The 15,536-nt window shown below is 35.7% G+C and overlaps 1 protein-coding gene across 3 annotated transcripts in view; it reads left to right on the top strand.

Annotated features, from left to right (window-relative positions):
- The window catches only part of ANK2 (ankyrin 2, neuronal), a 602,309-nt gene that overhangs the window by 381,286 nt on the left and 205,487 nt on the right, over positions 1-15,536 (top strand). For all 3 annotated transcript variants that reach the window (XM_011997275.1, XM_011997273.1, XM_011997276.1), the window contains one exon: positions 14,411-14,512. In XM_011997275.1, the coding sequence (XP_011852665.1) occupies positions 14,411-14,512 (102 nt within the window). The remainder of the gene's footprint in view (positions 1-14,410; positions 14,513-15,536) is intronic.

Below are 15,536 nucleotides of genomic sequence, written 5' to 3'. Positions count from 1 at the left end.
ATGGTAAATTTAGAAAGTTACAGCAGGTCACATCCAATGAGGATAAAGCGGCATTTCAGTTGTGCCCTGGTCTTATGGGAAAAATGGGAACATGTCAGCTGCGTGATATTTGTATTCTGAGCTCATGAGAAAACGCCTGTACAAAACTTTGTTTCAGTCTCGTGTGTGTTTGTGTGCTCGTGTGTGTGTGTGTGTGCATGTGCGTGTATGCACTGCAATTTCTTATTTTATTCTCACTGCCTGGCATTTCATTAAATATGTTGATGGGTCAGCATTATTCCCTTCCAGGGGCATTACAAGAGGCCCTTCCTTATTCCTAGGACATTCATGAGCAGAGAAATGGGAAGGAGTGAAGCAGAATCCAGTGTCCACAGAAAAACTGGGCCATCTCCCAGAGGTCACTCTATGGCCTCTATCTTTAGTCCATGCCCCTCTCTTGGACTTTTTAGCCTTGCATTTTTAATTCCCTACTTTACAGTGACAGCACTTCAAGTTCAATCAGGTCAAAACCAAACTGTGTTCTTCTTTCCAATTTTAGGGTATTCTGTTCCCCTAAATTATTGATCTTTATTGAAAGTGTCACTTACTACATGCAAAAGCTACAAGTCTCCAACTTTTCCCTAGTTTCTTCTTGTGATAAGTTTTCAAAGTCAATTTCCCCAAGTTTTCAGCTTTTTTTTTTTTTTTTCTGTATATGACTAATACTTTGTTTTCACACATCCCTGATGACACTGCTCACCAGGACTATCAAAATAATATCCCAAATTTTCTCATGAATGCCGTGCTCTTTTTTTAACCTTTATTTTAAGCTAAGGGGTGCTAGTGCAGGTTTGTTACATAGGAATTTGTGACATGGGGGTTTGTTGTACAGATTATTTCATCACCCATGTATTAAGCCTAGTACCATTACTTGTTTTTCTTGATTCTCTCCCTCCTCCCACACTCCACCCTGTGAAAGGCCCCAGTGTGTGTTGTTCCCCTCTCTGTGTCCATGTGTCCTCATCATTTAACTCCCATATATGAGTAAGAACATGTAGTATTTGGTTTTCTGTTCCTGCATTAGTTAGCTGAGGATAATGGCCTACAGCTCCGTCTATGTTCCTGCAAAGGACATGATATCATTCTTTTTTTATGCCTGCATAGTATTCCATGGTGTATATGTACCACATTTTCTCTATGCAATCTGTCATTGATGGGCATTTGGATTGATTCCATGTCTTTGCTATTGTGAATAGTGCTGCAATGAATATACACGTGCAAGTGTCTTTATAACAGAATTATGTATATTCCTTTGGGTATATACCCCGTAATGGGATTGCTGGGTTGAATGGTATTTCTGTCTTTCAGTCTTTGCGGAATCCACATACCATCTTTCCACAATGTCTGAACTAATCTATACTCCCACCAACACTGTATAAACATTTCTTTTTCGTCACAACCTTGCCAGCATCTGTTATTTTTTGATTTTTTTTGTAGCCATTCTGACTGGCATTAGATGGTATCTTAGATCACTGTGGATTTGGTTTGCGTTTCTCTAATGATCCCTGACCTTGAGCTTTTTTTCATATGATTCTTGGCTGCATGCATGTCTTCCTTTGAAAAGTGTCTGTTCATATCTTTTGCCCACATTTTTATGGGGTTGTTTTTTCTTGTAAATTTGTTTAAGTTTCTTATAGATGCTGGATATTAGACCTTTCTCAGATGCATAGTTTGCAAAATTTTTCTCCCATTCTGTAGGTTGTCTGTTTACTCTGTTGATAGTTTATTTTGGTGTGCAGAAGTTCTTTAGTTTAATTAGATTCCATTTGTCAGTTTTTGCTTTTGTTGCAACTGGTTTTGGCATCTTCATCATGACATCATCATCTGTTCCTGTGTCCTGAATGGTATTGCCCAGGTTGTCTCCCAGGGTTTTTATTGTTTCATGTTTTACATTTAAGTCTTTCATCCATCTTGAGTTAATTTTTGTATATGGTGTAGGGAAGGGGTCCAGTTTCAGTGTTCTGCAAATAGCTAGCCAGTTATTCCAACACCATTTATCAAATAGGCACTTTTTTTCCCCCATTGCTTGTTTTTGTCAGGTTTGTCAAAGATCAAATGGTTGTAGGTAGGCAGTCTTACTTCTGGGCTCTCTATTCTGTGCCATTGGTCTATGTGTCTGTTTTTGTACCAGTACCATGCTGTGTTGGTTACTGTATTCCTGTTGTATAGTTTGAAGTTGGGTGGCATGATGCCTCTAGCTTTGTTCTTTTTGCTTAGGATTGCCTTGAACACCATGCCTTTTTCCCTCCAACTCATCCTCCATCATTATCCTCATCACATGCTAGAGTGGTAATTTTAAAATGGACATTTTCATATTGCCTTTTCCTGCCTTATACTTACGGTGTAATCCTCATTCTCCCTTTTAGAACATACAAAACATTAATGGTCTGGGCCCTACTTTACTTTTAGAATTTTACTTCTTTCCTGTTTCCAATATGATCTTTAACTCACTTATACTGAATTTATAATTTTCTCCATACTGTGTTCTTTCGTGCCCCTATGACATTGCACTTGCTATTCCCTGGGCTGGCTATGTTTTCCATCTGACTTATCAGCAGGAATCTTTATCAAACACTATATTGCAATCTCTATTCTAAATGTAAATAGTAAAATAAGTTTGTAAAACAAACCAACCAACAAACAAACACCTATTGCTTAGACTACTGCCTCTACGTGGATCTCCCTGAATCTACTTTTCCTACTTCCGTTCCTGGTCTATCTTGTAGCTAAAGTTTTTTTTTTTTTTTTTTTTTTTAAACTTCAAATATCATAAAATCTTTGCGGGAATAAATCATGTTTATTTCTTCCACATTCAATCTCTAGCATCTAACACAGTGCCTGGTACATAGTAGATACTTCAAAAATATTTCTTTGATTCTCATCTCAGCTAAATAACTCATTGTTAAGGACAGATTAAATTATTTCAACTATTTATCATAAAATAACCTGCTTTTGACTGATTTATTTTCGCGTGACAAATTGAAAGCTATAATTTTTTTCCAGTATGTTTACATATTTAGATAGATACAGCTAGATCTTTCCAGTAATTTAATCAAGTCAACTCAGTGAGATAAACTGGGAAGCAATTGTCTTCTTATACAGTACACATACTACATACTCTTTAGTCTCTTAAAAAATTTTATGTTAAAAAGATTTGTTGATACTGTTGTGCACCACTGGGCTGGCATGATGGGAGTGATGCAAAATGCCTTTATATGTATCTTTTAGCATAATACTGAATTGGAATTTTTCCTTCTGAAGCTCACCATTTGCACTTAGTATCCATGTAAATTGTCACAAATATGCAAAAGATGCTGAAAGCTGTGCATTCCCATTTGTGACCGACATACTTTGGAGAATGGAGTGAATGAGTAAGTTCTCAAAAATTATATACACATTAGAAAAATGGACTTTTGTCGTCTTACAGATGACAGTGAACTCTTTTTAAAAATAAAAAACCCAGCTTTGGCCAGGCACGGTGGCTCATGCCTGTAATCCCAGCACTTTGGGAGGCCGAGGCGGGTGAATCATCTGAGGTCGGGAGTTCGAGACCAGCCTGACCAACATGGAGAAACCCTGTCTCTACTAAAAATACAAAATTAGAAAAAAATAGCCAAGCTTGGTGGTGGGCACCTGTAATTCCAGCTACTCTGCAGGTTGAGGCAGGAGAATCGCTTGAACCCGGGAGGTGGAGGTTGCGGTGAGCTGAGATTGTGCCATTGCACTACGAGAGTGAAACTTCATCTCAAAAAAACACCCAGCTTTATGGAGATATATTCAATATATCATACAATTCACCCATTTAAAGTATATTATCCAATGGTTTTTAGTATGTTCACAGAGTTGTGCAACCAACACCACAGTAAATTTCAGAACATCTTTATCACTCAAAAAAGAAACTTTGTAACCATTAGTAGTCATTCTCCATTTCTCTACCCCCTCCCCCTTGTCCTCCGCATGACATCATTTGGCCCCAGGCAGTCACTTACCTGCTTTTCATCTCTGTATATTTGTCTATTCTGGACATTTTAAATTATCAACAACAAGCTTAAATAACAGTTTAATAAAAGGGACTAGGCCAGGCGCGGTGGCTCACGCCTATAATCCCAGCACTTTGGGAGGCTGAGGCGGGAGATATTTAGGGAAGTAGAGTCAGATGGCCACAGAGTGGTTAAGCTATAATTGAGTGATATCTCCTAGGAAAATCAATCACGTATGTATATATATTAGACTGTTACAAATGAAAAACCTGTGTGTCCATGTGCATCTTCATTGGGCCATGGTAAGATCAACAGTGTGACAAAATGTACCATGATAGAAAAATATTTGCAAGTTCTTTTAAAATAGTCTCCGTAGTCTAAGTAATTGCGAAGCTTTTAAGAATCTATTTTTTGTTCAGTCCTGAACAATTTAATGCTAAACAAGCAATCTACTTTTTAGTGTGTGCAGCCCATGGGGTGCGGTCAGCACCTCGTCTGTGTTGTGTCACGGAGCTGCTTCTGATTGAGTGATGTCTGCTTCAGAGCAGATGATCTCTGAAGCTGAAGAATAAGGAGAGCAATGGGGTTAAAAATGTGGTGCCTACCTCAAGGGGGCAATAGTAAATTAACACTGTAGGATGAGGATGCGTAGCATAATGAAAAATTGATGAAAGATTTTTTTCACTTGGTTGAGTTTGTTTTTCATATCCTGACAGTTCTAAAAGCCTTGAAGGAGGCTAAGACCTAATTCAGGTTCATGTATCCTAATCCTTAAGTATTGCAGTGGGATGAACTCTAATACATCTTTTTCTCTAAACATCCTGTAATATTTTAACATACTGATTAGGAAATGAAAAGAGTTTTGTATAGAGAGTATTTCTTAAAGAAAGAATTAAATAAACTACTGTTACCAAATGATCTAAAAAGTTCTCTCTCCTTTCCCTTGACCCAAATGTTGTTATAGGTGGTTGTAATTCATTTATAAAAGTAACTCTTTTTTTGATGACCAGCGATGATCCAAAAGGAAATTCCTTTGGAAATTTGTGTACGGTATGTAAAAACTCTCTCAGCTCTTCCGTGCTTGGGCCTATATTCATTTTGGGGCATGTTGGCTTTTAGAAGCTGGCAGAACGTTTTTTACAGAGCCGTCTAGCTAGCCGAAAATTGGGAAAGAGATTGGGTCTGTGATACAAATTGTTTTAAAAATAAGTTTTTCCTTATTTTATATACAATTAATACCAGTTGGAGATCCTAAAGCAATAACTGAGAACTATTTAGAATTCAATCATATATAGATGCTGTGGGCATTATTAAACATCCAATGTGGAGCTCTAAGATTTGATTATTTCCATTGTTGGCCTGAAGAAGTACAGATTTCCATGTTACTTTGGTTATTAAAAATATTAGGGCAAATTATCTGGAAACCATAATAGTCAACCTAGGACTTGTATAATATTTTACTTTCCTTTACATTGTCAGCATTTTGAACATAAAATAGTGAGCAGAACTTTTCAAATATATCTGTTCAACCAGTATGGTTAGAGGTTGTATGTGGAATTCAACTATGATGTTTTAAGATACCTCCACACCAAGAGGACCCAGTAACAAAAATGAGGGAATCATATTCTTCTAGTTCATATGTTATTCTCTAGAATGATATGACTCTTTAGGAAGGAATATTAACTTTTGCTACAGAGTTTAATGGCTAAAGAAACTAAGGTGCTTACCTAATTGAAGCAGTAATGTCTTAAATCTGCGTAGCTGAGGCCTCTCAAAGAGTATCTTATTTCTTGAAAAAATCTGAAGCATTAGATAGGTGTGTTAAGTTTTAATATGGACCTCAAACTGTTATTTAATCTGACATCTGACCTAAAGCTGTAGCAAAATGTTTCCCTATCACTCTGATTTTCTTAGCAGAAATTTGGAAATGTTGGGATACAAGTCACAAATATTTTCATCTACAAACTTACCATGTTCCTATTCAAATTCAGAAAATACATGTGTTCGGTGTTGGAAATTCTGAGTTCTGTAGGCATTTCAGTTATCATGCCTGGAGTACAAGTAATCAAAACCTATTGATTTTGTTTCTTACAATAACTTTAAATTTTAAATTCACCATAAATTTCAATGAGAAACGAACAAAATAATAAACACCTAAGAAAGTTTTCACCTATCTTTGTTAAAGTTCCCATTTTAGTGAAAGTTTTGGTTGCTTCATTGTCATAAACATTTTAGTAACTGGCATAGTTATAGAGACATTTTATGAAGCCAAACTAATATCAACACAACAAAGTTACCTTTTAAGTCACACTTCTATTATGTCATGAAATACCAGCTACAGATTTCATAAATCTTCACTTTAATAATTCTTAAAAAATGAGCATGTATTTACGCTCATATATGTGTGTGTATGTATATATATACGTATATATAAGCACTTTCTAAAGTTTTAAAAGCACATAGAGAATGTGAAGTATAAAATAGTTATCAAATAGTTATCAAAGATATTTCATCAGAAATATCTTTTCTGGTTTGTGGTTTTTGTTCCTACTAGTTTTTTTGTTTGTTTGTTTGTTTGTTTTGGCAGTAATTCTCATCTACTGGAGGATAGCATCACATTATTAATATTTTGATTCAATTTTCAGAAAAGTAAATGCCATAAAAAAATGAGTGTTCAGAATTTTTAGTGTATAAAATTGTCTCTGATAACTTACTTCACTTATACCAGAAAATTTAACAACTGAGATCTCTGAACCAGATCTGGTCTTCTTGAATTTGTAGTAAACATGTTGAAGAACAGGGGAGTAATGCTATTTATACAATATACACCAAGGATAATAAAAGTGGAATAACCTTCACTAATGCTAAGTGAAGAGTATAATTCATGTATAATCAAAGAGAATTATGTAATGTTTGTAATTACAAAGCCTCATGAATATCAGAACAACTAATTAAAAATGCTCCAGAGTTTGATTCTTAGTAAGCATTCTTTTGAGCTAAAGAACAAATTCTATGTATTTAGTAATCTGCATGGGCTCTTAGACTGTAACATGAATATACAATTTTCATTAAAAATCTTACATAATATAGTCTGTATTTAAAAATTGCCTCCAGTATGAAGAAAAGATAATGCTTTTAAATACTAATATTAAATCTATTTACTTCTCTGTGATTTTTGTCATCAGTTTATAAATTAGGAATAACTTATTTTTCAGGACTACCCACATTTAGCTAAATTTTAAATTTTTTATAAAGATGGGTTTTCATTCTGTTGCCTAAACTAGGGTCACCATTTTTTTTTTTTGAAACAGAGTTTCACTCTTGTTGCCCAGGCTGGAGTGCAGTGGGGCGATCTCGGCTGACTGCAACCTCTGCCTCCAGGATCTGAGTGGATTCCCCTGCCTCAGCCTCCCAAGTAGTTGGGATTACAGGCGTCTGCCACCATGACCGGCTAATTTTGTATTTTTAGTAGAGATGGGGTTTCACCATGTTGTTCAGGCTGGTCTCAAACTCCTGACCTCAAGCAATCCACCCTCCTCAGCCTCCCAAAGTGCTGGAATTACAGGTGTGAGCCACCACATCCGGCCGGGTCACCATCTTTTAAAGTAAATATTTTTTTAAATTATAGCATACAGAAAAATGTGTAAATTATAAATTGTTATGTAGGAAGTGTACATACCTGTTAAACTGCACCCAGAACTAGAATGTAGAATTAGAGCATTATCAGCAACCAAAGGCCCCTTTCTGACTCTTTCCGAAACTACTGCTGATTTCTAACACTATGGATTTGTTTTGCCAATTTTTGAACTTTAATAAATGGAATAAAAGATACGTCCTTTTCTGTGTCTGACTTCTTTTGCTTAGCATTATCTTTGTGAGATCTATCGATGGTGCATATAGATATGGTTCATTCATTCCTATTCCCACTGCTGTAAAATATTCCAATTTTACTCTCTTTTAAAGTATAAGAATTTTAGAAAGGAATTCATGAATCGCAACACAACATTGCAAAATAATCTTAATTAATGCTTTGAAAGAGATAGAATTGGTATGCTGTAGGTGGTTCTTATTTTTCATAGTTGATGTCTTAGGGAAAGCATTGATAAGTGATATAATTTATCTAGTGTGCTAGCAAAAATTAATGTTAAAATGTAATACTAAGTTAAGGGAAAAATTGCTGTCTTTATTTGAAAATGAAATTTCAAATAATCTCTTGCTTAAAATATTTAGGTAGAGTTTATCTATTTAGTTAAACTTAGATATTGTTGTGATTTCAATTCTCAATTTTGTGTTAATAGTTATCTTAAATAACATACAAAAGTAAAAATATAAACACTTAAGTTTACTCTACCTTCTTCCCCTAACTGAAGCATTTATAGAGTTCACTTTTATGTCTGAACCAATTTTCTTAACACAAAGGCCACTGGATTAAGAACACTCTTTTGGGAAGTTGCATTTACTCCCTCTGAAGATTAGAGGACCTTTCAGAAATTTTTATTTAGTAGCAATCTAAAGAACTGTTGAAGGACACTATAAATGTAGGTTAACCTGCATGCTTGAGCCAGAGTGTACAAACGTATGGTTTATAAATCGGTAGCAGCCGAACAGAAATTGTCAAGTGGGATTTTGCAGTGTAAAGTGTTTTATATCACTTAATGTGTTCTGACTGCAAGAAAATAACTTCTGCAATTCTTTCTAAAAAAAAATCCTAGTATATCCAGCGTGCAGTTCTTGGTTGAACCCAAATTGTTGGTTTTGACAAGATAGCAATAATAATGTGAGCTAATGAAAGAGCTGAATTAATTAAACAACAGAGCAGTCCCTGGATAGAATTATAAATCTGCAAGTACAAGCATTCAGATATTACAAAGAGAGTTCTCTGCAGCACCTTCATCACTGGTGACAGACCACACCCAGTTCTGGTTCATTTTGTCCCTTTACACCTGTACATCTCAGTGTATTTTTAAGTACTCTGGTATGGCTTAGGCCTGCTGGCAACACAGTAACACCAGGAACCTTCACATTTAAAGAAAGTCATGTGTGTGCATCGATAATTTGATTTATTATTGTTATTTTGCATTTATCCCTCACAAGAAAAGCCACTAATATAAAACAAACTCAGTAAGTATCCTCTGTGCCTGTCATTGGGCTAAGCATGCTCAAACCATCATATTTTTCCTTAGCAATTCTATGAAGTACATTTTTTTTTGATAAGGAAATTGAGACATACAATGACCCAAGATCTGACAAGTCACAATTTGCTAGACATGGATTTTAACTGATCCTACATTCCTAGGAAGAGACCTAAAAAACTGAAAATGTCCCTTATTTTCCTGGTATTCTTATTAAAGTTTTTCCCTTCGAGTTACTTTACTAAGTTTTATTTATTTTGTATTGCTATAAAAATGCAGATCTCAGAGTAGCCAGGTAAATGACCCAGTTTTTACAAAGGAATGACTGCTTCCTAAGAAAATAGGCAGATTCCTCAAATTCCACAAGGAGCATGTGCTTTACTTAAGGTTAACCAGTCAGCAAATATGTGTGCAGGGCACACCAAAGCCAGAGACTGTGACAGGGGAGGTGTTTGGTGTCACTCTTTTAAGGCTAGGAGGGACTGCTGGTTGGGCCACCCTTTTAGACAAGTGGTTCTCAAACTTGAATAGTCTATTGATTTCTTTTAAAGTATATAAAAATTATGACCTCCGGTGTTATTTTTATGATAGTGTTAAGTATTAAAACATAAAACCACATAAAACTCCTTAAATTCTTGTGCTACTATAAAAAAGAAACTTTGACAAATTAAGTAAAACTAGTTATGTAAGTTTTATAGTATTATTCAAATAAAGGACATCAATTTAATACAATGAATGGAAATGTCTAAAACTAAATTTAACATATTATGTTTAGTAATGAAAAAGATATAACCTCAGAGTTCTGTATTTCATTAGTTTCTGAATTTGACTCCAGTAAAAATAATATAAAGAATACCTTTTTTGTAAGTATGTTGTACAAACTATTCTTAATAACTTTAAGGTGTTGTTACCTTCAAGCTAATAAAACTTGAAGCTATCAGAGAATAGCTTTCAGAGAATACAATCTTTGAAAGCTCTCTTTATTTGCTTGGAGAGGAAATTACTATTGGGATAGAGTTGTGTACGCAAACCAATAAAAGCTAAAATTAAAAACTGAAAAAATGTTTCACTGTGGATTTTCTATTACACTCACTGCTAATGGTCAGTGCAAGTTGGACTATATGAAGACAGCATCTGAGCGTATGTTAATATGCTACTGACTGCTGCTGCTCAGGTGCTTTTGGCTCGTCATGTCCTGCCATGTATGATGAGCAGATTCTCTGACCATTCTTGTCTCTGTATTACAGCAAAATGTTCTGTCTATTATGCATCTGTATATCATTTGGACTTCACTTGTTATGCACTGAGTTACAAACACAAAGACATATACCGAAGTTATATGGTTATACTCACGTATAGGGTACCCCTGTAGAGGACCTGGAATATGCTAATATCTTCTTTATTAGGTTATTATTGAAACATAAGCACAGAATTAAAGAATTAAAAAACTTGTAGCAAGCTCATGGAACCCTGTGGATATGCCCCTGGAGCCTTTGGATCAGCACTCCTTGGGGATATAATGTGGCTCTGTGAATGCACATTCCTCCCTGCCTTTCATGTCCACACTGCTGGGTGCTAAGAAAGTTGTTCTGTTTTTCTAACATTCAGATACAAGACAACATACAGAACTGTGTCAAGAAGAATTTAATGCGAAATTTTTCTTTCTTGGCTTGAGATGTCACTCCAGGGTTATAAAGGGGGCAAGTTTTAATGACATCCATCTGTTGCAGATTAAAATAGGTGGGGCTCAGCAGTGGAATTCCTTGTCCAGAATTTGACTATGGGCGTAAGTACAATTGGTTTTAGGATTTGAGAGTCCTAGGGACATAAGCAGCAAAGCAGAGAGAGGATAGTCTTACATTTGTCTGAGACTTTCTCCCAAAGAAGTTGCTTTTGCCTCATTTTTCTCTTTATTATGCTTTTATGTGTGAAATCTCCTGGCTGAGCAAAGGAAACAGTCTATTTTAAAAGCATGCTTTTCCTCCTACTTACACTTGATTTCAAAACCCTTGCTTTTATCATAATCAGTTGGGAAACACAGCATGGTAAAAATTGCTGTATCTCTCTCCATGAATGTTTGAATCCTCTTTCATCTCTGTATTGATTGAAGATAACCAGGCTAACCACTGTTTATCCAAAGCACTTGTGTCAAGGGCCTTAATCACAGATTGACCTCATTGTAGGGTATGATGTGCTTGTGTCTGTGTGGAAGGGGGAGAAGAATATATATTTCTATGCAGGTATATAAATTTGAGCTTCAATAATGTCAATATTCATATATAACTTTTAAAACCTCGTTTTATTTCCATCCTTGAAATTTACATTCTTGGACTATTTTATAATAATATTTCCATTTAATGCATTTTCTCATTTTGGGGGAAACTAAATCCCTTAAAGCAGTTCTTGGAGAATTCAACTTACACAAAAGTCTCCTATGACTCAACTGCTGAAGTGGTCCTTGGCAGAATGGCTCGGATATTATATTTCCATAGGACCCAGACCCTTCAGGACACTGGGAGCATTGTTTGCTAAAATTCTAAGGATTTGCTATAACTTTGACATGCATCCACTTTTTAAAAGTTTGGTTCAGAAAAGAGAAAACCAGTTATAAAAACTTTTCGTTACTCTATAACGGCAAAAGCAATCCTCAATGTCGTGTCCAATCCCCAGAGAAGATTCAAAGATGGTCTATTACATATTTCTCAGCAATACCTGAGGCCCCATCAGACCATCATCACCGCTCTAGGCTTCTGCAGTTGTGTTTCTAGGTGTCTCTTCATCCCTTCGGGGTTAGGCTCTTCTTCTGGCTCCACCTGTTCACAGTATTCTTTTTTATAGGAACAATATAGCAACCTGATCTTTTGCTGAGTTTAATCATGTTAGACATGTTACAGGGAGACAGACAATTGGCTTCTTAATGCAAAGCATTCTTTATCACCTGTTTCCTCATTCTCAGATGAATGTGTTTCTAAGTAGTTCGTCTCAGGTTGGTACTTAACAGAGTTAGTTTTCTAGGTGCATATAGAGGGGTGATAGCTGTGAGGGTAGGGATGGAAGTCAAGAATTTTCTCTCCAGCTGAGGCACTTTATTTAGCAAGTGCCATGATTTACAGAGTAAATATGTAGACCAAAGGCATAATTGTGGTTAATGCAGATGAAATAAACCTAGAGCTCACAGGCTAGGAATCTGTAGTAATATCCACCGTGATACTTTGAAGGTGTGGGATAGGATAGCAGATAAAACTTACAGCTCTGAACTGATAAACATAAATTAAATCTCAGGTCTTCCATTAAATAAATTTGTGTAAATATGTGACTTTGGAAACTTCCTGAATCTCTTTCCTCATCTATTAAATGGGCGTAAGAATAGTTTTTTTCTCATAGTATTGTTGTATTTGTGATATAATACATGTGACTCCTTTAGCTCTGTTCCTGACCCACTAAACACTCAGTAAATGTTACCTATAAGCATCTGCTTTATGTACAAATTGGAAAGTACTTTCTAGGAACAACCTCCGATATAATACATAGCACACAGATTTGTTTTGGAAAAACTTTATATAGAGGAATAATATGTTCGTGTTTTATATCTGCAACCCAATACTATTTAACTTTCGTTGTTTTATAGTAAAATTAATGTTTCTTGTGAGATATTAACATAACATAATACACAGTATTATAACTCACTTTTAAGTGCTGTGACAACAAACCTGAAGGTAGGAAATCCTCCTGGAATTCAGCATTTGCCTCAAACAGCAAAATAAATTTCATAGAATAGGCATTTAAAAATGAGTCACAGTTCAGTTGCTGCAGCATTGCAGATATTCTTGGAGCACTCTGCCATCGGTACAGCCTGCAGGAAGGATGAAGAGTGAAGAACAGTGTGATATTAATCATACGATGATGCAGTTCTAAAGAATCAGGGCATGAATTCTGGATGTATAGATTTCAGTCATACCTTTCAACTCAATAAATAATCTATCTCATTTATAAACATATAGGCCACTTGGTGTTTGGGTTAAAAGTGAGGTAATTTAGTTCTATGGCTTTCAGTCTTCCCATGTGTAAATCATTTTAACAGCATGCAAGTAATTCCATATTTGAAACTCCCAGAGAAAATACTTCCATTTCTATCTCTGTACATCATCACGGATCATAATAAATAGCTCTGACTGAGTGTGCCAAGAAGTTCTTGCCAAGTACTTTCTTTGAGGGAGGGAGGCAATGTAGCCTAGTGAGGAGAATGTTTAAGAGTCATCAAACCTCCATCTCACTTCCTAGTATGTCCCTTTTCATGCCACCATTTTCTTTTTAGTCAGGTATTCTATCACAAAAAAAATTATAACAGTTATGCAGGTGTCTTGGAACCCAGCAAAAGTTTATCATCATTATTATGTTATGGTTTAAAAGTCAGACTTTATAACCAAGCCAGAGGGGCCGCGTGATTGTAACTGTGCATCTGGAGCAAATCTCCTTAGGATTTGCCACAGGCAGAATTCAGCTGAGTCTCCCAGCATCCAATTTTGAGGGGAGTGTGGGAAGATGAGAAACTTAAAAAGCAGTTTCCATCCAGAGTGATCATCTTTACCAAAAGATTTTAGTCTGGTATTATGTCAGGTGGTTTAAATTGAATCATGTTTTTCCAAAATCACTGGGATCACAAAATTTGCATCAGCCCAGTCCACACCTGCCAAGTAGTGCTATCCTCTTTCCTCAAAGCACCCTTGGAGCTTTCTGTTATTCCCTTCTAATGAGACCAGATGACTGCCAAGTGACCCATACTCAGTGTTCTCTCTCAGAAGCATCTGAAAACCAACAGGAAAGAAAGAGAAAGGAAAAACCCAGTAGCTTTAATTTCTTTAGCTTTCTGATTCTTTTTTGACTTGACATTAGCTCAGTATAAAGTCACTAGAATCTTGAAGCTAAAATGAATGAGTAATAGCAGTATTTGAGGCTAGCGTCAACACGTCTTCAAATGTGGCTGAAGATTTAGAATAAAGCAGTAATAATTATTTCCATTTTAATGGTTCTTTTATACCCTAAAATATTGACTTTTAATGTACCTAAACAACTCTCTAGAAACATTGTGAGGTTGCTACCTTATAGAGTGAATGATTATTCAATGTTTTAAACTCAGTATTATTGAAATTTTTCCAACTAAAGCTTTTCTGACTTCAGTGTAAACATTCTTGTCTTTCTGTATTCGATACATTTCTACATCATCAATAGTTCACTAAAGGTCTTTTATTTTTCTCGCAGTCTGACAGCAACGCGAGCTTCCTCCGTGCTGCCAGAGCAGGCAACCTGGACAAAGTCGTGGAATATCTGAAGGGGGGCATAGACATCAATACCTGCAATCAGGTAAGAACATGACAGCTGGCTCTGTGTTGTGCAACGAAGAAACACTCAGTACATTCTCAGAGTCCAAGATTATTTTTGACTTATTAAAAATACTAAAATATCAGTGACTCAGACTTCTGAAACCCCATTTTTGCCCCCTTACCAACTTTTCAAGCATCAGATGTATCTAGAGCGATATGTAGCTGAAAAAGTAGACAGATTAAAAACAACAACTGAATGCCAATTTTGTTTATGCAATGATTTGGGCCACCTTTAGCTGAAATTTTGACCAAGAATGATGTTTTACTTCTCATTTATCATCTAGTAATCCAGACCTTGGCTTCTTTCCTTCTTGACTATATGTACTTTACTCAGAGGAAACTGATTATTACAATTTAGTATAGAGAAATAAGAGGATAAAATTTTCTCCTAATTAATTTTAAAATATGGTTTATAATGAGAATAATTTGAAATTATTATTGTAAATGATGTGTCCATTCATTGTGCCCATTTGATAAGGACTTTAGAGAGTATTATACACTTTGGATATTATTTGGTGCCAATGTTGACATTTTTGTGCTATTTTTGACTAAGATTTTTACATCATGAACTAAAGTGTCTAGTGGACTGCAGTATTCACTTTAATGCTAAATGTTGTGTTGTGTTTGTGTGTGTGTGTTTGACAGAGACCTAACTACAAAGTGAAAAATTCTGGCTAATTTTAAGTGAAAAGGAGGTAAATGTCACTACTGGATTCTAAATTATATATAAATTCCTTTTTCTACATCCTGGTATATATTGAACCCAGTTATGTTTAATTTCTAGACAATTGAAATTAATAAATCTTTCAATAACAACTTTTCAAAAACTGAACCTGGTATCTTATCCTCAAACTTACTGTACTCCCTAATTCCTACCTGCTGATTTCCTCACCAATGTGCCATTCCAACCCAACTGTTTCCCGTTCCTCATTTTCCCCCTCTCCAGCCCAGCACTCCTCTCTTTTTCACCTTCTGTATCCAGATTGCATAAGCTTGGATCACCT

This window comes from Mandrillus leucophaeus, unplaced genomic scaffold (genome assembly GCF_000951045.1).
Source record: "Mandrillus leucophaeus isolate KB7577 unplaced genomic scaffold, Mleu.le_1.0 Scaffold535, whole genome shotgun sequence".
Lineage (NCBI taxonomy): Eukaryota > Metazoa > Chordata > Mammalia > Primates > Cercopithecidae > Mandrillus > Mandrillus leucophaeus.
Note: the sequence above shows the minus strand (reverse complement) of the source record. Positions and strands in the feature narration are given on the sequence as shown.